This window comes from Neovison vison, chromosome 3 (genome assembly GCF_020171115.1).
Source record: "Neovison vison isolate M4711 chromosome 3, ASM_NN_V1, whole genome shotgun sequence".
NCBI classification, from domain to species: domain Eukaryota; kingdom Metazoa; phylum Chordata; class Mammalia; order Carnivora; family Mustelidae; genus Neogale; species Neogale vison.
This window is the reverse complement of record NC_058093.1, coordinates 227,955,367-227,979,497: the sequence shown is the minus strand read 5'-3', so window position 1 is coordinate 227,979,497 and position 24,131 is coordinate 227,955,367. Positions and strand designations below refer to the sequence as shown.

Here is a 24,131-nt window from a genome sequence, read left to right as displayed (position 1 = left end):
AGTAAAACTGGCCCCAGCCGTTCCCCGCTCTCCTCACTTTTTTTAAAAGGTCGTATTTTTTTTTTCTTAGTGGAAAAAATGAAACAGCCAAAAGCTTTGTAACTTTTCCTTCAACGAAAGCCTCTCATCTCGAAAAGAAATGTTTTTTTCTCCAGCAACAAAGGCGGTAGAGGAGACGCTTATACTTTTGCGACAAGTTTTATCACGTTAACACTGGCCTCCACAAAGCACCTAGTAAGAAAGCCAAAGGATAAGATGTTGCATTTCTTTTAAAATAATTTAAAATATATTAAATTTTCCAAAGGCAGATTTCATTGCAATGAGGTGTCTTGATCAGAGAACTACACGCCGCTGAAGGAGAACAGTACTTTCAAGGAGCTATTTTTGTTAAGGGGGAAGAGGTGAAACGGGCTGACTTGTCCGATGAGGCAAAGCAGCAAAGTCAGACCTCAGACGCGACAGTCAGCCAAAGGGGCGACAATACCAATTCTCTACGCCACGAAGAAGAGACATCTTCACAACCGTTCGACTTAAGAACTATGGTTTTTAGATACCAGGGAGGAAAACACAGTTGTACCTTAACATCTGTTGAGAAAATACAAATAAATAGGCTACCACCAGCAAACCGCTGACAACTCAGTCGCCATTTTGGACAGTCATGCAGTTGAGGAATACGTCCTTGTGTAACCGGACACACGCATTTGTCATCTCCTGCACATGCACACCACTGCTTATCCAAAAAAAAAAAAAAAAAGCCATTTATAGTGTATCAGTCAGGAGCACAGCCTCTGAGTCACCTGTAACTTAGCGAATACCTCACAGCGGACGGCTCCAGGAAAACCTGGTCCTGCTGGTCAGAGGGGAGCTCGAGGAAGGAAAGCACTTGCCACCAGCAAAGCCACTCTGACACAGCGGGAGAGAACTTTCAACAATGTCACCACCGCATCTGAAACACGACAGTGACAAGTACCAGGCCAAAGCCAACACTTGCCCACTTGCCAGTCAAGGGAATGATCCACCCAACAGAGAGGCTCTCGAGGCCTGGTTACTCTGCTTATCAAATCAACATGAGTCATGCACCCTGGGTCGAAAGGATTTTAGAAGGTGTTTGATGCAGCTGTTTCTAAGTGGGCTGAGGATCTGGGGTTAGGCTCTGCCGCCATGGAGCTGGGATCCCCTCCACGACTGACTGCCTCAGGTGACACAGAAAAACCTGGATGACTAGTCCACCGGAAGCTGCTTTTGCTCTACTCTGGTCACCATGTCAAAGAGAAATTCTATTTCAATCCAAGACCAGCCATTTGGCCCATCATTCCAGCTGCTCCTCTGCCAGGAAGCTTGATCCTGCTACAAGAAAACAAGTAAGACTATGGCGTGTGGCTTAAAAAGTCCTGTATGTGAGGAACTCTTTCATTTTCTTGGGGATCGGCAGTGCTAGCACTTGGTAGGTGGTCAGGAAACTTCGAAGGGCTTTCCGGCATAAGTGCTTCAGTGAGGACAGGACCCGAGGAGCCGTCCAGAACTGGACATGGCCATCCCTTGTCCTGAAATGGAACAGAAACCGACGCTTTAAGAGAGACCTTAGAAACACATGTTTTCCCAATGAGGGATACTAATGTTTCCACTCTCACTTGCATTAGCAGGAGACACCCGGGGAGTGTGATGCGCAGCCCTTAGATGCGGTCCTGATATGGTCCAAATCGATGTAAAGGGTGTGATGCTGATAATTCAGGCCGCTGAAAGGATCAGGACTCAAGACACCTCTGATACCCACGTGCTACCCGTGAGCTTGGCCCCTTCTGAATCACACCATTAGTTCAAATGCAACAGAGGGAAGAGTGCCACCTCCTGAATTATAGATACTCCCCACAAGGTGGTCTCTGCCCTAAATGGTTTCCCAGAAATTCTGCATCATCCTGACTCCGGCCTCCTTGTGGACGTGGCCCATCAAGTGGTGTGAGTCATAATTCTTCCATTACTCTTAGATTAACTATCAAGAGTAAATGATAACCTATCCTGGCAGAATAAAATATTAGAATTTTGTGTCCTCTTGGATTTCCTTAAAGGCTTCATCATAGGCAAGAACATTCTAGAGGCCTGCTTTCCTTAAAAAGCTAGCCGGTACACTCAGCAGAAACTGCTCCCCATCTGCTCAGCTATCAGACACATACCCTGTGGCGATAACTCCACCATGTGGAAAAAATGTGCAGCAAAGACCATTGGTCATAGGAGCAAATGCGATTGGAGTTTTCAGTTCCAGGGCCCAGATCCTGAGGAGTCTGGACGAGAGAGAAGAGAAACACTGGCACGTTAGTAGCTGTGGGGCCAGCCCCAGAGGGGGATGCTACAGTTACTTGCGGGGACTTGCTCTGAGGCCACACCCCCAGATGTCTCTTTGTTACCTGTCATCTGCCACCGTGGCGAGGTACAGGCCCTCGGGAGAGAAGCACACAGATCTCAAGGAGCTGATGTGCACATCACTGTCCTCCACTGGGGGGTCAAGCTGGGTGTGGCTGTGGAAAAAGAAAGAGGACGGTCGGCCTGGGGCGATGGCTACTCTCCACCCTCTGTCCTCACTCAGGTGCTGGGGCTATGATAAGCTCAAAGACCCGTCCTTACCCCCTCTGGAAAAACTCGGGAAAAGCAGACTAGGAGAGAAAAAAAAAACGCATTTCCTAAGTGTCTGGCAGAAGGGGCTGAAGGGTTACTCACACTCCCTGTGCTCATTTCCTTATGCAAAGTAGGCCAGCCCTCACTTTAATGCCGTGGTACAAACTGAAAGTCTTTTCTCGGCTGAGATACATGATAATTATAGGCTACCTATTATTTGCTTCAGAAAACAACAGAGACAAAGAGAAAAAGATGCAAGTTTGTAAGAACACTGAAAATTCATTTTGGAAATACCAGTTTCGGTAAGAGGATCGTTCCGAACTTGCTACTACAGTTATTAGTAAATGGAAAGAAAGAGTCACTTCGAGGTTTCATGAACGCTGAATCCAGAGAAGTACACACAGCCTCCTACATTGGGAGCCCCGAAGGCCCTCTGTTCTAAACTGAGAATCTAAGTGACAAAGAAGAGCCACAACATGAGCTCCCCATGCCTTTCACCCAGCACCCCCCGCCCCGGACCCTGCGCGGGCCATGCCTAACCCAAGGCAGCTTTCCCATCAGTCCCCCCGCAACAAGGGTCCAAAGGAGAGACCCTGTCCTTACTGGAGTAACCTCAGCCTCTCGCCAGTATAGGGGTCCCACATGATCACGTTGGTGTCGTAAGAGGCCGTGACGAGCAAGGCAGAGTCGGGGGAGAAGTCACAAGAGACAACACTGCTTTGGTGGCCTTCTAGCTTCCGGATTAATGTGTAGGACCGCATGCTCCACAGAAACACCTGTGTAAGGGAACAGGTGCCCGGTGAGGGGCAGCAACAACGAACAGTGAGTGAAGGTCACGGCAATGCCAGGCGAAGGCAAGCTCTCCCCACCCCACTTTCATACTGCTCTCCCAGAATGCATTATAGGGGCTTGGGGAATGCTCCAGGTCTGAATTCTCAAGGCACCTGACCAGTGCACAAGTTCAAGGAGCCTGATCTAAGGGAGAAGAAACCCAGCCAGCCTCAGGAAGTCTATGGGCTGAAATGTATTCCAGAGGCTTCGCAGTTCTGCTTCTGAGCCCTGTTTGCAAAATCACAGTGTGTGCTGGTAAAGCACTATGTGGTCCGCAAAAACAGGGGTCAGAGGTGAGCTGCCAGGCTTCCAACAAAGCCGTGGCACCTTGCCAAGCCATTTTATACCATGTGTTCACAGAACGGTGGGAACCTGCCCCACAGCTGTACATACGTCTGACACAGTTCACCTGAAATCTTTTTGAGAATCGTGAAAAATGGGATTTTACTTTGTTCCCTTGAAAACACACCGTCACGTAGTTCCAAACCCCAAATGAATGATTAACCACCCGGCTGTCCCACACAGTGAACTCTTCACTTTCTGAGTCAGTCACAGCAAAGCGCTCGATGCAGATGTGAGATCAGAGACACACACACTGTTCCCGGCTTGTTCTTGGGTTTATAATACTTTCTTAAATGACAGGCCGGATTTCAGAACAAAGTTCAACAAGTAACCGTACATTCTGATTTGAAATGGAAATCCCCAGTACCCAGATTCACATTAAATGGTTCAAAGGAGGGAAATTTGGATCCATACAGGGGGGCTGCAACTTTTAAAATCTGAGACTCCAAGGGGAAAGGAAATCTTAAAAGCACACCTTTACCATGTTGTAAAGGCAAGCAGCCCTCCTCCAGTGATGAGGGCTTCACCTCTCTTGGGGTTTGTGTCCACACGCAAATCAAAAGAGAAGCGTGTAGGGGCACAGCCCTGCCTGGCAGCATGCCTCCTGCACAGGCTGATCTGGAGGCACTGGCCTTATTTACCCCGTTCAGACCACCCAGGCTCACTGCACTCGGGCAACGATGGAGATGGCACCCGGCGCTGGGCCTTACCGACTTCTCTCCAGCAGCAGAGCACAGCATGCTGCAGTCCGGGGAGATGGAGCAGCAGTACACCCACTGTAGGTGGCCCGAGAGCACCTGGATCTGTTTACCTGCACAGAGGGGCGCACGGTGAGCCGGTTCCAGGAACCACGTGGCTGCTGGACTGGAGGACCGCAAGCCACGGCCCACCCACCCGGCATCCCCACCGGGTTCCCTATTGGCTGAGCCAAAAGGCCCACCTTTTTAACGCAGAGCAAGATGCCAGGGTGTGTCATTTAAACACCTGAAGTCTATTTGTAGAAGAGTGTAATCCCCAAGGAGATCACTACCTTCTGTTTCACCAAAACCCGCAAGACGGGCGGGATAAAGGCTGTGCGCACATCACACCTGACAGAGCCCTCTGATAGCAGAGAACATTCTTTTCTTTCCCCTCCCACCCCAACCAGCTCTGGCACTTTGGAGCATCCTTCCAAACGCTGAGAATGTTTTAGCCTCACTTCTGTCATTCACACTCCTGTAATGGTCTCCCCCCACCCCAGGGGTCGCACCGCACCCTCTCACCCCGACCAGAGTGTCTAGACGAGCAACAGTGCAGAGTAATGAGGGCCATGTGCGCTGCGGTCAGACGAACCTGGCTTTGAACCCTGACTCCACTGATTACCAGCACCTGCCCCAGGGCCACTCACAAAATTGCTCCAGTTCTGAGTTTGAGGAAAAAATTAAAAGCACGTCCATTAGCATAAAAGAACAGGTGAATATATAGAATATGTCTATTCCATTGATTCAGAGGGTATTAAGATTTAGATTTTCCATGATTTGTGAAAAGAAATGTGAGGAATATGAATCATTTTTTGTGGCACGATGACCCCAAACTTCATAAAAGTAAGTGTCTTAAGTGTCTGAGTAGCACACTGAGGGCAATATGGAAGGCTCTTAGCATGGGTCATGAGGCTGCAGAAGGATGTCACGGAAGGCAGCAGAGGGAAGGATGAGATAGGGAAAGAGATCTGGCAGCGGGGTTGGTGGGGCAGTGAAAACTAATATAAAAAAAAAAAAAAGAAAAAAATTTTATGAACATAACAGCCATGCAGATGCATGTACGTGTCTGTGTATGTTAAGTATATGTAGTATTTTTGTAGTAAATCATGGTTTCTTCAGCTATCACGTTAGAGCAGTACCAACCCCTTCCCCGGGGGGCTGTGAGTACTGAACAAATTTAGGCAGGATGGTGGGGCAGGGCCTGGTACCAGCGAACACTACTGTATCCCCTCCCCTCCCGAGAAAGCCCTAGTATATACTCGCCTACCCCCGGTCCCCTTCAGCTAGTCCTGTCTTCCCAATCACCAAAAGATTTTAAAGTCACTTCCAGAATCTTCCTTACGTGGTGGCAAACTGCCTCTGGATACACATTACAAATGGTGTTGCCTTGGAGAAGCCTTCCCAGTCAGCAAACCTATCTCATGACTTCAAGTTCTGCAGCTAAGGGCGGAACTACCAGAGTTCTCTTGGTGACCAGATGCCATCAGATGAGGACACCACAAGCACCTGCTTGGCAGTGTGACAATCGTCAGGCTGGATTCTCAGAGGGCAGGAGTTGGTCCCCTCTCGTGGCTGTGGGAGCTTGCACAGTCACGGCTAAGGCAAGAGTACCAGTGCCTTCACGTTAACAAAGGCAAGTGTGCCTCTCTACCAACCATCCACATTCCCATTTTCCCCTGCCACCCCCCCTCTGGCCTCTACATCCCTGCCACGTGGGGAAGAAAGGGCTGGCAATAAATTCCTCTTCCCTGTGTCACAATTCTGGTTAATGATCATTACCAGAAAAGTATGGGCCACCTCTGCATACAGTTCTGCTCAAAGGAGAATTCCACGAAAGTTGACCCTCTCCAGCTAAAAGAGTTCTTGTGGGTAAAGAGTCCACTTCACAAAGAAACTATTTCTAACAGGAAGTAGCCAACATGGACGACTTCCTCTAGACTGGTGGTTTTCAACCCGGGGAGACTATGCCCTACATGTGGACGACAGGGCAATGTCTGGAGACATTCGGGCTGTCACAACTAGAGAAGATACTTCCGGCATCTAGTGGGCAGAGGCCAGGGATGCTCCTCAACATTCTAGAATGCACAGGGCAGCCGGTAACAAAGAACTAGCATGCCCAAAATGTCAACCATGCCACGGTTAAGAAAACTTACACTGCAGCATCTATTTTCAATAAAAGTGGTTATCAGCCAGGGTGAAAACTGATTCTCAGTAACCAAAAAAAACCTTACTTTTTAAAATATACAAAGCATAAATATGCATTCAGTGCATAAATGAATGATATATTTTTGGTATTAATATCTCATGGGGAAGAGCTGGGTATGTGATTAGAAAAAATGTCTTATGAGGGTCCTTAAGAAAATCAGTTGTTCTGGATAAAAGTGAGAAATGGGAGAGAGAGTACTTTTGGAGCTACCCAGGAGTTCCATCATTTGCATACCATGTTTATTCAGGTCCCAGATGCGAAGAGTCTTATCTCGAGATGCCGACACCAAAATCAAACTTCCACTGGGTGTGAAGCTCAGATCTCTCACGACATCTTGGTGGCCGGAAAGATTCAAAAGCAGGAGACCTGGCATGGGAGCAGGAGCACTTGGTCAGTGGGAGAAGCGGCACCCGGTCTGCAGGACACGGCTACACCCCTGAGCCAAATGGGGGGCCGGTGGCCCCTCTGGTTCCTGATGAGAACATGCATGCACCCTGGGACCCTGTCCCAGCCAGAAAAGACCTACCTGTCTGTACCTCCCAAATCTTGATCTGCCCATCATTGAGTCCCGTAGCAAGGATCAGGCAAGAGATATCTGGCACTTGGGGATGGTGGCGTGCCCAGAGCTTCCTGCCGGGTGGAGAAGACCACGGGCTAAAGGCCAAAGCCCAGACAATTTGCCCACAATCCAGAGTCTTCTCCTTCGGGCTGCCTCGCCCTTTTGTATCATTTTTGCTGCTTCGGCTTTTGGCTTCAAACCCTTTAGGGATGCTGGAGGAAGCAGAGATTCCTTAATGAGTTAAAAATCGTCACCAAGTCAACCAACTATTCAATCCATGATATCGAAGATATTAAAGCTCTAGAAATAAATTGGGCTTTGGTGAATTCTGGCGTGAACTTAATTTCGTTTTAGAATTCATGTAACAAAGACTTCATTAGCCTTGGTACATCCCATTCGTGATAGTCCTGCAAAAGGGTGACCTGCCTTGTCAGGTAACTGGATCACAGAAGCTCCAGGGAGCCCTCTGCTTCCTCAGAAAGTTCTCTCAGGTTTGGTGCATGGAAGGAAAGGTGCACTCGGTTTTTCCCGTGAGGAAGAAAGCCTGCTGTGGGTCTGGAACTAGGACAGAACTTAGAACTTGAACACCCATCTGCTGCTCCCCTGCCTGGCGAGTGCCTAGCTTCAAAAGGCCCAAGGAGCAGGAAAATAAATCCTTTTCTGGCCCACACAGTTGGTACAAGCTGATTTCCACCTTCACTTGCTATGTTCCAACCTATTAGTGAGGCTCTCTCCCTTACTTTTCTGGGTCCATGCAGCACAGGAACCGACCAGCAGGGAGATCCAGGAGAGAAAGCCCACAGAACTGGGCAGAGCTGCAATGACCTCAAAGACCCCTGAGGCCTATTTTACATTCTACTTATGGAGAAACACAGGCCCAGATAAGCTCCATGAGACTCACTTCCTGAGCTCCAGGCCCTGCCCACCACTCTCCTAGCAGACCGCATCTCAGAGGCTTGAGCAGTTGGACAACCCTGGGATTCAGCCCACACACTCCCAAGTTTCCCATCGGCAGTTATCAGTGCAAGTATTAAGTCCTACTTTTCTGTGTGACCCTGACCCCACGCTGGGGTGTATCAAACTCAGGGAATTGAAGACACTGAAGCTGGCGCCCAGTTCCGTGAAAAATCCTGTGTTCGATGTGTATGTAACTGGACCTCATTATGCATTAGACTTGTTCCCCCAAAGTTGCAAGTAAATCATGTTTCTGCCAAGTGTGTGGTTGAAATATATTGAAGAATTGTAACCAAGCTCACCAAGAATATTAGAAGGGAGGAAGTGAGACAAACATAGGCTCCATCAGCTCTAAAACTCTATTAGTCCACATCAGAGCTTGGCAAGTTATGCCCAGGCTAGCATTCTGTTTTTATAGATCAAGTTTTATTGGAACCATGTTCATTTGTTCACATGCCATCAACGGTTGCGTTCACACTGTAAGAGCAGAGAGGAGGAGCCTTGACAGAGACCGGGTGGCCCCCAAAGACAAAAATCTCTACCATTGAGCCTTCAAAGGATACATGCTAACACCAGGTCTCAATGGCCCAGTGGAGTTTGAGAACTTGTTGTCCTGACAAACATATGAATGTGGTAATGACTGTCTCTTTAACTGACTCTGCTAACTCCCCACACCTCATGGAGCTGCAGGGCCTTGGCACAGGGGCCTGAGTCGGCCATTCCTGCAGGCGGCACGCAACAGGGCACGGAACAGGGCACGCACGGGATAGGCAAGCCGCAGGAAAAGCTCTGTAGGACAGCGGGGTGCCACTGAAGCTACAGTTCTTTTATTGTTTTTTTAATAAAATCCTAAATTCTACATCTGAATTAAAGAATGACCTGGAGCTACTTTATACCACAGGAATTAAGGCACCTCTGCATATTAATTAACTTTCATATCATAAATTTCATTTCTCTAGAAAGAGACACTAAACCCTCCATTTTTAGGGGTAGAGTTAACTTTCCTAGGGTCACGAAATCAGGGACCGAACTAGAACTAGAACCCAAGCCTTGGGTATCTAGGCATACTGCTCGCGGGATCCCCTGGGCCTGTGAGTTTGCCAAAGAGTCAAGGGAAGAGTTACGTGGGAGGTGGGGTATGTACATATGGGGACGGAACAGCTAAGTGCAAGGCAGAGTCACTGGGGGAATTTAAATTCAAGTTTCTAAAAACTGTATTTCTAAAAGTAGTACAATTATTTGGTTAGTACGAATTATTCACTCAGTACCCAAAGCACTATTACTTTTTTTTAAATGTGTAACAAGCCAAACAAGAACCTAAGGACTTCAGATTTCTCCTTTTATAGGACTTTAAATATAACATTATTTTCAATCATAAAAGTAATAGAGAACTGTGGGAAAAATCTGGAAGTAAGACAAATAATAAAATGAAAATTACCCATAATCCTAACACCACTCTAACCGCAGTTAAGTATTTCACTGTAAGTTTTTATTTGTGCATATATACATATATTTTTAAAAGACAAATCTGGGATATTACATATATGGCTTCATAGCTTATTATTTTCATTAAATCTTATAAGCATTTTCCTAAGTTATTATTCTTTAAAATGTGTGATTTTTCCCTAAAACAAGTAACTTCTCACATAACACATTGAACAGTAACACTTCTCTCATTATATAAAGCAACAGATACACAAAAAGGATTAATACTCAAATTTCCATTTTCTTGAGTTCATACTGGACAAATACATTTACCTATGGTCCTACAGTGATGTATGTGTTTGAATATAAGGATGATTATTAGGAAAACAGAATGCCCTTTGTATGCTTTTTAAAGATTCTTTTTCAGACCATAAACCTGGACCGGACTGGATATAAAGTTGAGGCTCTTGCATTTAGAGTAGGAGATCAATAAAATAACGAAAGCCCTTGCCATTCTCATTACATTGATAAGAATGAACTGAAAATCACGATTTTAAAAAACCAAAAAAAAACCAAAAAACTCTTCGATGGCTACAAAAAATGTCCTCTGGCAATGCCATGAGTTCCTTACTGTCCTCTCATCACCAGATTCTAAGGGATTTCTGGTTTCTCACTACTACAGAGCTAATTCCGTGATGAAAATCAGTGTATGGAAATAGATGACCCCATTTCTGAGATTCCTAGTAGCGGGAGGAACATTCTCAAGGTCCTTGATGCATACTGCCGAACAGCCAGACTGTGATCCCAGCAGCACCCGGAGTACCCATCTCCGCACGCTCTTGCCGGCCGGACCTCTCATCAAGGCGGCTTTCAGGCTGAACTGACAAAACACTTGAATCTAACATGCAATTTATAAGAACTGCCCAAAGCAAAACAAAGGAGACCCTCAAGGGCAGGGGCCATGTCTGATTTATTTCAAGTTTCCAAGCCCCTAGGCTCTGTGTCGGGCAAAGATTTCCAACAGATGCTGCCTGAGCCCTGTCCTGGCTGGGCCGTCTGACCTGGAGCTTACAGCACTCGGACACGGGGTCCTGCCCAGCCCAAAGAAAGAAACTAGTTAATAACAGAAACTAAAATTGGTCCATGAAGGAAAAAACAAAGACCAAACTTAAATATGGGCAAAGGATGTGAGCGGATGTTTCTCCAAAGATACAGGAGAGGCCGAGAAACACAAGGTGCTCTGCGTCAGAAGCCATTAAGAAATGCAAATCCAAACAATGAGATGCCACTTCCTACCTTACAGGATAGCTCTGCTAGAACCAAAAAGCCAGGCAAGTGCTGGTGAGGGGTGAGGGTATGGGGGATATGGAAATCTCACACACCCGCTGGTGGGACTGAGAACTGGGCCAGCCACCTTGGGCACCAGTCTGTTTTCCAAGCACAGAAACACCGCAAGCCTATGACCACGCCAAAAAAAAACCCCAAACAACAACAAAAAAAAAACCCATATGTAAATGTGCACAGCAGTATTATTCCTAATAGCCAAAAAGGGAAAACCACCTAACTGCCCAGCAACGGACAGATGTGTACACAAGGTACGCGGTCTCCGTACAATGGGATATTATTTGGCAGTAACGGGAAATGACGTGCTGATTACAGGCTGTCAGAGGGAGGACTGAAAACATTCTCCTAAGTGCAAGAAACCCGTCAGGAAAGACTCCACCGTGTACAATTCGATGTATATGAAAAGTCCGAATAAGCAGACCTATGAAGACAGAAAGGGGATTCGCAGCCACTCAGGACTGGAGAGAGAGTGAGACTAGAGGGTAACAAGTGAGAGATGCCCGGCTGCCCTCTGTGGCACTGCCAATGCTTCTGAGATTAATCATGGTGAGAACTGCCCAACTCCCTGAATGAACTAAAAGCCACTGAACTGTGCACTTTAAAGGCGCGGATTGTACGGTATGTAAATTACATCTCAATAAAGCTGCTAAAAAATAACAGCAGGGCTAACATGATCTCCACAGAATCAACTTTCCCACGTACAGACCGTGGGGCTCTGGAAACCCCCATGATCCATTTCTGAACTGTTGGCAGCCATTCTCCGGCTCCTGTTCCTGGGGGGACAGGGGCAGGGGGAACCCCCAAAGGGCAGGGAATCATGTGGGAAAGCGCTCCAGGTTCCCCATCGTAAGGACTCCCTCGTTCCTCCGGGCTTGTGGGTACAAGAACTTACAACTGCTCCTCCAGCGGCCAGGGGATCAGCTTGACGATGCAGTGTCCTTGAGACCAAGCGAACCAGGAACCGTCCGGAGAGAAGGCGACACTCCAGGTCTCACAGCTGGACTTCCAATCGAACTGCTGGGGGCGCCCCGGCTTGAGCTCGGCCAGCAGCAGCGGCTCCTCTGAGACAGGAGACATGCTTCAAACAAACGCCTGCCCAGGGGCGGGGGTTGGGGGGGGCGGGGTAAGCGGGGAGCCAAGCTCCAGACCACCTTGCTGACTCAGAACCCGGAAAGCCGCTGTCTCCCCAAGGCTAGGGGTGATACTCTGGATTCCGGGAGGGAGTTGTCATTTAAATGACCTGTGGCAATAACAGTAGCCACAGGCCACATTCCAGCGCGGTTACTCAGCCCTGGCTCTGGCCACTGCTGGTTAACCATGACTCAGAGTAACCTTTGTGCAAGTGAACCCAGTGAATGGAGGCCTCATTTTCCTATGAATGCCTGAGGAGGAAGAAAGGAGAGCCTGCCCAGGCTGGGACCCCGCTAGATGGTGCAGATAAGGAGGCCTTCCAGTGTATTTAAGGTCTCCTCAAAAGAACCTGCCATCGGAGGCCGGTGGCAGCAGGCACGTCAGAAACTCAAAGGCTCCCTGTCGCTCACCAGCCTCCACCCCCATCACCAAGACTAAAACGTTCAGCACTTGCCCTCTTCTCCCTGCCGCTCAGACCTCTGGATCTGGCCTCCCATTTCCACCTCTGTTCCGGTTTAAACCTTCATCCCAATCTTGCCCCTATCTGAGACTCCCCTGATTTTCCTGTCTCCAGGAACCCTGCTGAAGCTAAAACATGTACCACATCCCCCTCCCACCTGGGTCCATGGTAAGGGCAGCGAAGCCTGGGCCTCCCCTCCTTCCCGTGACTTCTGCCCACGTGCCACACTCCAGCCGTGGGGGTCACCTGGCCATGCCCCAAGTAGGTCGGACTTAGGAGACTCCCAAGCACGTATCCTCATCGATACGGAAGCGGAAATGAAGTCCCACCCTGCTGACTTTATTTTCTGCTATAATTATGATGAATTTCCTTTTGGCCCGCCAGAAATTAAACACCCTGTTCATACACCAAAATGATTTCATTCTCATTTCTCTTAGGGCCTAGCAGCGCCTTGTGAAGAGGAGGTGCTGGACTGGGGTTTCTTCTGCCACCTGACTGGCAGCTCCTCATTCCAGTCTCTACTCCAATGGAAGGTTCTCAATGGCTGACAAAGCTCTTAGGTTAAAGGCGTTCAGAATCCATTTTTTTTTTTTTTTGCACTAATTATGATACTAATATAAAGACTGGCTTCCACTCTGAATGAGGTCATTTCCTGATGTCTATGTTCCCCATCAGTGGTTTTGTTCGTGACCTTGACCCTTTTATACCTTTAACCAGATACTAATTTAAACAACCCTATTTCATGGGACGTCTGGGTGGCTCAGTTGGTTAAGCGGCTGCCTTCGGCTAAGGTCATGATTCCCGGTGTCCTGGGATCCAGTCCCGCATCGGGCTCCTTGCTCCACAGGGAGCCTGCTTCTCCCTCTGCCACTCTGTCTGCCTGTGCTCTCTCTCTCTCTGACAAATAAATAAAATTTTTTAAAAAACCCTATTTCATTTATTGTACAACACACATTTATAAGTCTTCTCCCATTTTGACCTTGCCGAAATCGGGATGTGTCTTACAAACGAATTTTTTTAGAGTTAAATAAGCATATTTTTTCTCAGTGATAAGAACGAACCATGGTATCTTGGGTTTAATGAAACAGATGGTAAACATGCATATATAGCGAGATGCCTATCTGTATACGATATATATATATATATATATAAAATACCTCCTAGAATATGCATTATAAGAAGATGTGGTTATTACCTTGTTTTATAAAATGAATATATTGCTGAAGAGTCTGTCTTTAAATAGAATTTTAATCCATCAAGCCTTTGGTGGCTTTGCTATTTCGAGAAAAGTTAAGTAAGTTTCCTTTGCAAAGAGAATATTCATTTCCTGAGGTTCTATGTATAAATCTGGGTTTGAATACCTTAGGTCTGTCTAAACTAACATTTCTATAGGCCCAGGTAATTCTCCTGAAATCTGTACATGTTTGTACATGGGATCTTTTCGTTTATAGAATTACTTGTCTCTAGGAACATACTCCTTTGGATGGGAATATCTGCATGGTAAGAAGTTATTTTACATTTTAAATCCAGAAGAGGTCTCTCAGTGTTACCCAGCAACCCTGTGGTGTTGTCTTCATTCTCATTATTCCTGGATATTTTCTTGCGGTGACCTAGCCCTAATCTGTCCATGAATCCAGTGGTTCTCAACTGGCTGTGTCCCCTGGGGACAGGTGACAATGTCTGGAGACATTCTGCGTTGCCAAGACTGGGGGTGGCGTTACTGGTGTCCAATGAGAAGCAGCCACAGATACTGCTGAGCATCCTACAGTGTGCACAGGGCAGCCCCACACAATGAAGGATTATCTTGCTTAAAACGTCAGTAGTGCCAAGGCTGAGAAATTCCGATGTAGTTAAACATTAAATGATATCGACTGATCCCGAGGTGCATTTTTATCTACTGTCTTTATTCCACCCTGATAATACACTTGGTTCACTACCTCTACAACAGGCACATCATTAACTATCCACAACATAGCTATCCTATCCAGGAGGCACTGAGCAATATAAAGAGGGGTTCTCCCCACTTTCCTTTTCTTTACTTCTTTCTTTACTTCCATTCACAAGTCTATCAAGGCGTCTCCAAAAGGCCTGGCAAACCTAACGTCTCTCCATCTCCATGGCTACTATTCTAATCTATGCAAACCATCTCACCAAGGTCAACTCTGGCTAAGCACCCCTGCAACTGTTCTCCCTGGCTTCCACGCTACACCCCAACCTCCAATTCATTCTCCTCACCTCCTAGAGTGATCAGTTTCAACCACTCTTAAAATAAAATTCAGGGGCACCTGGGTGGCTCAGTGGGTTAAAGCCTCTGCCTTCGGCTCAGGTCATGATCCCAGGGTGCTGGGATCAAGCCCAGCATCAGGCTCTCTGCTCGTTGGGGAGCCTGCTTCCTCCTCTCTCTGCCTGCCTCTCTGCCTCCTTGGGATTTCTGTCAAATAAATAAATAAATCTTTAAAATAAAAAAATAAAAAGGGGCGCCTGGGTGGCTCAGTGGGTTGAGCCTCTGCCTTCAGCTCAGGTCATGGTCTCAGGGTCCTGGGATCGAGCCCCACATCGGGCTGTCTGCTTGGCAGGGAGCCTGCTTCCTCCTCTCTCTCTGCCTGCCTCTCTGCCTACTTGTGAGCTCTCTGTCAAATGGATAGATAAAATCTTAAAATAAATAAATAAATAAAAGTATAATAAAAAAAATTCAAGGGTGGCTCAGTCACATGACAGTCTGCCTTGGGCTCAGGTCATGATCTCTGGGTCCTAGGACCCAGCTCCGTGTGGAACTCCTCACTCATCCAAGAGTCTGCCTGTACTCTCTTTTTCCCTCTCTCTCAAATAAATGAATAAAATTCATTTGATGAATTTGATGTCCTGCATAACCTGGCCTCTGGCTTTCATCTCCCACCTGGGCTTATAACTCTCCCTTCCCTGCCCTGGCTCTAGCCTTCACTCACCCCTTGACTGTGCTCAATTAGTTCCGACCTCAGGGCCTTTGCACCAGCTAGTCCCTTCACATGGAATGCTCTTCCATGACTGGCACCTTCTCTTCATTCAGTCTTGACTCAAATAACAACTCCTTCAAAAGCCGTTCTCTGACCCCAAGTCAATCTCCTTCACAACCCCTCCCGACATCATGTTCTTTACAGCACAATTACCATTATGTAGCTATCAGTCTCCCCCCCAACCAGGACATCACTTCCACGGAGTCATGGACCTTGTATGTTATCCTTAGTGCCTAGCAAGTTTTTGGCAGAGAGCACGCAGTTGGTAGGTATTTGTTGAATAAATATACATGGTAGACCTCTTTATATATAAATAAAATGAAGCCCCTTAAACTATTATGTTTCCTATGCCAAACATTTCACATGAAATGCTTCTTAAACATGAGCCATACCCAGATTTCACACTCTATTTCTGTGATTTGGAGATTTAATCTCCTGCTATTTCAGGCTCAGGAATCCAGGAGCTAAATGAAGAAAAAACTCAGTGACTCCTGTCTCTTCATTTCTAGAACTAAGAAAATTCTGAAGAGAGTCTGGGCCCAAACTAAACTTGGTTGCTGGCGGAGGGGGAAGGGGGTGGAGAGAAGCCATAAGTGCAGAACTTAAAAAAACAAAAACCAGAACTTTAAAAATCCCAGCTTTCACCTGGGATTGTACCTGCCGTGGTGCTTCGTGGCGAAAAGGCCCACAGATCAGGGTGTTGTACTTAAACACTGGGATGTATCTGGATGACGAGGCTGAATGGAAAGACATTATCAGCTTCTTCTGTGCAAGGAGATTCACTTGAACACAGACATGGAAGCAACGGACTCCAGCCAGCAGGAAGCCTGGTGATTTGTCCTACCTCAGAGTCTTGACATTGGCTGTTCCATCGGCCGGGAAAACTGCATGGGAGGCCCCAGATCCTTGTCTGACTGCTCCATCTCACCATCCAGGTCTCAGTGTTGATGTCACCTTCTCGGAGACCTTCCTCTCCCTCTCAGTTCAATGTTCTTTAGGGGTACCACTCACTCAGCTTGTCTTGATTGCTTACTTGCTTTTACACATTTCCTGTCTAGCTCTTCCCCACCCTCACGCCAAACCTCCCTCTCTGCCCACTGCAACTGACCTCCCCTGTCCAACACAGTAACACTAGCCACACTTGACCGCTGACTGTTTGTTTGCAAAATGCCAAGTCTGAAGGGAGATGGGCTGTTAGGTATATAACACACACCATATTTTGAACTTAGTACCAAAAAAAAAAAAAAAAAAAAAACCTAAAATAGATCAATAATTTTGAGTTCATGCTGCAATGATAATATTTTAGTGGGATTGACATGATGTTAATATTTAGGTGGGATTGACGACTACAATTTTAAAATTGGTTTCACCTGTTTTGCTTCTTTTGATGCAGCAGCCACTAGGAGATTTCAAGTTGCAGATGTGGCATTATTATTTCTATTGGCCAGCGCTGGCCTACAGAGTGCCTGGCACACAGTAGATACTCAATAAATATTTGTCCAAAGAATAAAAGAATTCTAACCACTGCGCTGAAGATATCTACTGTTGGCCATTGTAATCCCATTACAATGGCCTTTATTCAGTTTCAAAAGAATGTAAAAGTCTCTGGCCTCTTTTTTTTTTTTTTTTTTTTTTTTAAAACAGCAACTTGGCAGCTCTCAACAGCTCTGCCCACACCCCAAAACACAGCCGTCAATCATTAGGGAAAACTCAGAACTGGAAACAGATTCCAGCTAAAAAGGGAGGCTAGCTACAGATCGCTTTCAGTTTTAACTATAAGGAGTCAATGGAAACAACAGCGGAAGCTATAAAAAGATTCACATAAGATTCAAACAAACAGTAGGGGCCATTTAAAAAGTGGTAACACACTCACTGAAAAACCAGCGCTTATCTAGATGGGAAGCCTGAGAGAGTTGCCTCCACACCATTTACTGAATGCCTGACTACAGCAAACAAAGAAATGTCATTTCCCAAATTAAAAAGTTACACCACCCCAGGGAATACCCTGATCCCAACGACCCACCCACAATCCCCGGCTCCATCAAACCAGCCAGGGAAACGCAAACATCAACAATCAGAATTCTCCAGAGCAAGATGAAGCTTGAAACTCACTGGAAGAGTACCAAGAGATTTCTGGAACAATTCTGAACCCTAGGCCTTGACCCCTTCTGAGAATTTTCCCTTAAGAAACTGCCTTTATGCATGGAGGTATATTCAAGAGTTGGAACTCCCAGAATAAATCCCGAGTCCACCCCAAATTTCTGTATAGGTAGGGTTTAGAGGCAAGGTGGTTGAACGGGAGAAGACGGAGGGATAGTCTGGAGGTTTTGTCTTTGCCTAACAAGCACACTGAGACTACACGTTCATTTGGGCTGACTCTCCAAGTATATCCGACAGTCTCAGACTTCCTCAGTTTTCAGATGACAGCTGTTAACAAGGTCGGCGGCATGCACCTCACCCATCAAGGTCTCCTAAACTTGCCCTATCAGGCATGCCAGCACGGATCAGCATCCCCAGCCCCAGCCCCACCTCTACGAATGACTCTCCGCGGGGAGAGGTTCGCAACAGATTTTTTTTTTTAATAGGTACACTTGCCTTATGAATAGGCAAGTTTGGGATGCTCCCCACCACCCCCTGGGGCACGTACTATTATTATCCCATTTTGCAGATACAAAACAGACTCGGGTTAAGTGGCCGGTGCGCGATCACACCGCTGGTAAGAGGCAGACCTGACTCCCACCCAGACCTGCAAGTGCGTCACCTGGCACCTGGGCACCCGCCCCCCGGGTTATCACCCCCTCAGGGCCTGGCGCATCCCGCGTACCCCACCCGGGCGGAGGCGTCGGGCCCCGGGTGCCCCGTACTGTCCTGGCGGATGGGGATCCCCGGCACGCAGTGGCCCGTGCTCCCCCGTCCTGTCCACCTCAGGCGGGAGACCTGGTGGCGGCCGCTGACAGCGAAAGTGAAACAAAGCTGGGCGCCCGGCGCGCCCCCCGCCGCGGGCCCGCGCGGACAGCCCAGGCCCCAGGGCCCCCGCCGTGCCCCTCCCACGGCCGAGCGTGCGCCCCCGCCCGCCCCCCCCCCGGAGAACGGGCTCGGCCCCGCCCGGCGGGAACCCGCGCACCCCCGCCCCGCTCACCTCCGGCCTCCATGGAGGACGCGCGCGGCCCCGCGGCAGGCGGCGGGCGCCTCAGCCCCCCGGGCCGCCGGCCCTCATGCCACCCCCACGTCGCCCGCCCCCGCCCCCGCCCCGGCCCCGGCCCAGGCCCCGGCCCTGGCCCCGCAGCCGCCGCCGCGCCCGCCGCCGCCGCCCGGAGAGGCCATCAGCTGCTTCCCGTCACATGGCGGCGGGCGCGGGCGGGGACGCGCGGGAGGCGGGGCGCGGCGAAGGGGCGGGGCCGAGGGGAACCGGCAGAGGTCGGAGGTGGGGGGGAATGGTTGCTGAATAAAACCGAGGGGGGCGGAGGGGAAAGCGGGCGGTGGGGAAGATAACACCGCTGCAGGGGAGGCGCCGTGTGTGGCTGAGAGGAACGCGGGGGCGGGCGGACAGGACAAGACGGGGGGCGGGGCCGAGGGAAAGTCGGGGGGGGCGGGCAGGTGAGCGCCGGCGGGATACAGTTCGGGGGGCGGCGCTAAGCGAAAGCGGGGGGGCCAGGTGAGCAGGGCAGGTTAAAAACCGGGGGCTGCGGGGACGAAGAGAAGCGGGGGAGGGGTGAAAACGGAACGGGGTGGAGGGGGAATCCGGGAGCGGTGGGTGACGACGGGGGGCGGGGGTGAGTGCTGGAGGTGTGGGCAGAAAAGGGGGTGCGGCGGGCCGAGGGAGTCCGAGGGAGGGGAGCGGAGGGCTGCGGAGAGAACGGGGGCAGATGGCGCGGGGAGAAAGCCCGAGGGGTGGGAACCAGGTGAAGAAGGGGGCAGCGAATAGGGAGGCGACCGTCTCTCGAGAACGAGGACCTGAAGACACCAGGGACCAGAGGCACTGTGGGGACAAAAACGGGGGCCGAGGAGAGAACTGGGGGGGAGGGGGTCCGGGAACCCCCTAGGCCGGTGACCAGGCGGGAACGAGCCTGGAGAATAAAATGGGGGCGCTGAGGGCGGGAGCTCAGAGGTTAACTGGGAGCCTTGGTGGAGGAGCCCAGCTCAGGGGCTGGGAATGAAAGCGGAGGACGGGGCAAGCCGCCGGTTTTTAAGAAATGGGAACCAGAGAGAGACAAGCCCAGCGGAAAATGGAGGGTGACAACGAGCGTGTCAAGGTTAAAATGGGCGGCAAGAAAGGGGCAGCGGGGCCAGCCAGAAAAAGGGGGGATCCAAGAAGAGTGGGGGTCCGAATACGGACAAGCAGGATAAACCTAGGAGGACGGAAGTTCGCGGAAAGAGGTGTTGGGGACAACGGGGAGAGAAGCGAAACAGGCAGGGGTCCAGTGGGGGCTCAGAAACCAGCTTGGATTCAACCCACGAGTCTTCCAAGGGAGGGGCTGGGTGGAAAGTAACTCGGGACACTGAGGTTAAGGTAGGAAGCATGGGTTTGGTTAGAAAGGATGTAAGTTAAGGTGGAGCCGCCGTGATAAAAGCTGGGGAGCAAGGCCATGGCAACCTGGAGGGAGCCTGGAGGGAGCCTGGAGGGCAGTAAGGAAAGGGGTGGGAGGAGGAATGACCTAACAGGGAGAGTGACTTGAAGCTTCCTCTAAGAACTGCGGTTTAGCCTGGGCCTAGAACGGGAAAGTGGGAGGTACCGTGAGATCTTGTGGGGGTTACTATTAGCTGAGCCCAGTAAAGAACTCCCAAGGCCACCCACAACTACAGGACAGCTAATAGAATTCATCTTTTCAGCCAGCCCAGCAGAGCCGTGTTCTCCCTGAAGCCTGCTACCCTAGCCCTTTCGCGTTAGAAAGCATGCAGTCTGACCAAAAAGAGGCATAGACAGGGAGGGGGAAGGAAAAAAAAAAATGGAAGAACGAGTTTCTCCGCGGGAATCTCAGTGAGAGAAGATCTACAAAGAATACAGTGGCCATGAGAACTTTGTGATTACCAACACAGGGAAAGCTGGTAACAAAACAAAACAAAACTGGGGAAGCAAACCCATTTCTCCAAATCTTGTTTACTAATCAAGTCTAAATCAAGATCATTAAAGCATTTATTTAAAAATAACTTTATTCTATAATCTTTTTTTTAAAAAATCCATATTATAACCTCGGAATAAATTTCTCTTACTCCTCCCCCCCCCCAACACACTGCACACCAAATATGAAAATGTAAATAATGCAAAGGAATGTTTGCAGCAGTTCCTGGTCACTCCCGCGGTGAGAATTACCAGTTGGCACTTACTGCATCACAATGAATTTTACCTGGCCAGGATGATATCACAGGTTCCGGTGCACCTTCCATCATGGGTTGTGTGCAGTCACAGGGCCTATATGTGCTTATGAGAATCAGAACTAATATCAAAGCCACAGGATTGGCCGAGCCCTTTCCCAGTGACCCCTTCTGAAATGTTGGTTGTGATAGCCGTTAAGTATTTATCTTCCTGGTTCTGATAAGTAGATCTTGGAGTTCAGAACACCTGATAAGATTGTGTAACAGCACAATGTAACAACTTGGACTTTGCCACAGAGTTTGTAACCCACTGCCTCATGCTTGTAGCTTTAGGGATAAGTCATCTCAACATAGAGGAAAGCCCTAATTTCTTTAACAATCCTTAAGACATGAAGATTGCCAGTTCCTGCACTCTGAACTGACCCAGGACTCAGATATGAGTGACAGAAGTCGTGGCTCAGCTAACACAGGGTGTAGTGTTTAGCAATAAGATCTTGAAGCGCACACACACCACACCACACACCCCGCCCCACCACCATTGCTAGTGGAAAAACCCTGCCCCAAAGATCTCCCATCATCAGGGATGTGTCCCATCTCGTCCATGTGCAAGAGAAGAAATTCTGGAAAGCATCTCAGTGATCTTGAAGATCATTCTCTGCATTCCTAGTTAGGGATTGTTTTTCCTCTTTCTTTTCTTTTTTAAATATGGGTGCCACTGCAGAGTGAACTCTCAAAGTCAGGAATTTAATCATGGAAGATTCTAAGGGAGACAGATTCTGAGCTCAGTGACTTTAGAAACAACTCAAGTCTCCTGTTCTGAAACACTAACTTAGACTGGCCAGGGTGGCTAAGTCCAGGAAGTCCAGGGCAGCAGAAGCCCCAGCAAGTAAGAATTGCAGTTTGCACCTAATTCCTGAGGAGTGAAAACTGCAAGCAGCTCCTGCAATCCACGGGGCTGAGCTGGGGACAGGGGGCTCACTCCTAGTGATTTGCTCAGTTCAGTCTTTTCGTCCAAGAAAACAGACCCTTCCCCATCACACCTGTAGGGGAAGGCTGCAGATAACCAGCTTCTTGTCTTACTGAGTCCCGGTGTGTGTTACTTAGAGAAAGGAAGCTCTCCTTTAAGCCCTAGCTCTAGCCCAGCAAGTGGGATGTGAACATTAAAGAACACAAACTCAAGTCAGACTTTCATGCTCGGCACAATCTTTTGCACACTTATTACTTCTCTGACACGGAAGGGATTTGGATGAAGTCAGAAAAGAACCATCTGCGGACTGCATGGGGATCTGGAAGCAGCAGCTTACGTGCATCAGATCTCAATTCCTTCAAAACTTTGCCTTATCGATCAATGCATCCTCATACTCTCCTTAAGAAGGAGGAAGGAAACAAGTTTTCCCATACCCATTTCCAAGACTGGGAAGCTGAGGCCAGATGAACTAGTCGGCCCAAGGAATACTTATCTCACCCTACTCCACTGCAAAACATTTCCCCTGCCTTCTTTCAAAGCCACAGGAGAAAGGGAAGAATGGGGAAATCGGCAAGCTACTCGGGTATCACCTAAGAGGCTTTTGTACAAATATGAAACTCTGCAAAATGAGAGGTTCTAATGAAAGGCACTTCCTCTTAGGGGCCCCTGCCTCTTTTGAAAAGAACTGCACCTCCAGGGAAGCCAACAGCATCAGGAGAGCTCCGATAATGCTCTCCTCTGAAACCATCCTACAAAGAGCCGAGAGGCCCAGGCGGCAGCTTATAACCTACAGTTGACACAGTGTCTTCCACTAGAGAGGGCAGGGGAGAAGAGAAAGGACATCTGCTGAACACCCGCTGGGCACTTTCCCACCCGCAATACCTCCCTCAGTCCTCACCATACCCTGTAAGGCAGGTAGGATTTTACCTATTTTACAGATGAGGAAACTGAGGCCCAGGGAGAGGTAAAGCAACGTGCCCAAGGCCAGGAAACCAGTAAGGAGCAGGGCCCACATTCAAGCCCAGGTGTTTGCAACTCCAAAACCTGAGCCAAATGCCTCCCTCTGACTGGCACCAGTAGCGGACACCTCCTCACCTTTTCCAGGGATGTGACGTCTGCCTGGTCTTCCGGCTTACCCGGGCATTGATAAGGGAGGTGTCCCTATCACCCCACACTCTTCCCTTGTGTGTATGGGGCAAGCTGGTCACGGACATCTAATAGAGTACTGGGAGCACTGAGCACAGAGGCCAGGTGCTCCCCCCAACTCCTGTCCCCTCCAAATTAGCATCAGTCAACCTGGATAAAGCCAGAAGTCACAGAGAAGGGGGCAACGGAGATGCCAAATACACCTGGCCCCCCACACACTGCCCGTTCCCAACACATTTAACATCCATGAGAAAGACAGCAAATCAAACCAATTTAGGGAGAAAAAAAAATGGAAGGAAATCTGTGTGTGTGTTTCTTTTTTGCTGAGCACCCCACATCACTTTTCAGCCCTCAGAAAGGGGCACGAGTCAAGTCAAAGCAGAATGAAAAGCTCATCTTCAACGCAGCCTTCCAAGCTTTTAAGACGGGATCATGGAGGACAGTTCTTTCTTCAAACGGGTCTGTCTTCTTCTTGAATGATGTCAATCCGCTCCTGACTGCTGTCGTCTGGACAGGAGGGAAAAGCAGATCGGAGTCGGAGTGGGCTCAGCGAGAGGCCCCTCCGTCCTCACCATCCGTTTTCAATCACTGCCCTTCCTAGTCCTTCACTGGCGAGCCTCGGAACTGAATTCATGGGGGAGCGAGTGAGGCAGGTGCACGTTCCCCTTTTCTCCTGTTCTCTTCACTCAAGCTCCTCTAGATGTGCTTGATACGGTCTACCCGGCATTAGCCGGTTGCTGCCATTCCCCTCGCCTGGATACTCTCTCCCCTTTCTGCTTATTCAGACTCGACAGACCATCCTGAAAGACTTGCCTCCTATCTTCCTCCGGCCATTGGCCATTAAGCGTCTCCCAACCAATGCATCCCTCAAGGCATCTCACCTCTCTCTGAGATCCTGTGATTTTTAAGCCTGTCATTCACCTGGTAATAATCAAATTCCTCCCTGTGACAGCTCCTCTACTGCTCTCTCAGAGTCATGGTTAAATCTTGCTTCCGTTTTAAGTGTTCCTCAGTACACTCTGACTGGTCTTGTAAAGCTCCCTGCCTAGGGTTATGATTGGTCTTTTTTTTTTATTCCCCCCAACAATGCCTTTCCCAGAACAGGTCCTT

General features: G+C 48.9%; 2 protein-coding genes across 4 annotated transcripts in view; both read right to left on the bottom strand.

Annotated features, from left to right (window-relative positions):
• Window positions 1–182: 182 nt before the first annotated feature.
• On the bottom strand, window positions 183–20,983 carry WSB2 (WD repeat and SOCS box containing 2). 2 transcript variants are annotated; one of them, XM_044244183.1, is made up of 9 exons: window positions 20,941–20,983; window positions 11,904–12,072; window positions 7,256–7,500; window positions 6,964–7,095; window positions 4,494–4,594; window positions 3,214–3,386; window positions 2,403–2,513; window positions 2,172–2,279; window positions 183–1,544 (listed from the first exon to the last, which is right to left on the bottom strand). In XM_044244183.1, exons 1-9 carry the CDS (start codon window positions 20,981–20,983, stop codon window positions 1,382–1,384), a joined length of 1,245 nt encoding a protein of 414 aa, XP_044100118.1. In that variant the 3' UTR covers window positions 183–1,381. The 2 variants fall into 2 exon arrangements, with proteins under 2 accessions (XP_044100118.1, XP_044100119.1); XM_044244184.1 differs by lacking the exon at window positions 20,941–20,983 and adding an exon at window positions 18,735–18,786.
• Window positions 20,726–24,131, bottom strand: part of VSIG10 (V-set and immunoglobulin domain containing 10) — a 38,152-nt gene continuing 34,746 nt past the window's right edge. For both annotated transcript variants that reach the window (XM_044244181.1, XM_044244182.1), the window contains exon 9: window positions 20,726–23,528. In XM_044244181.1, the coding sequence (XP_044100116.1) occupies window positions 23,473–23,528 (56 nt within the window). In that variant the 3' untranslated portion in view covers window positions 20,726–23,472. The remainder of the gene's footprint in view (window positions 23,529–24,131) is intronic.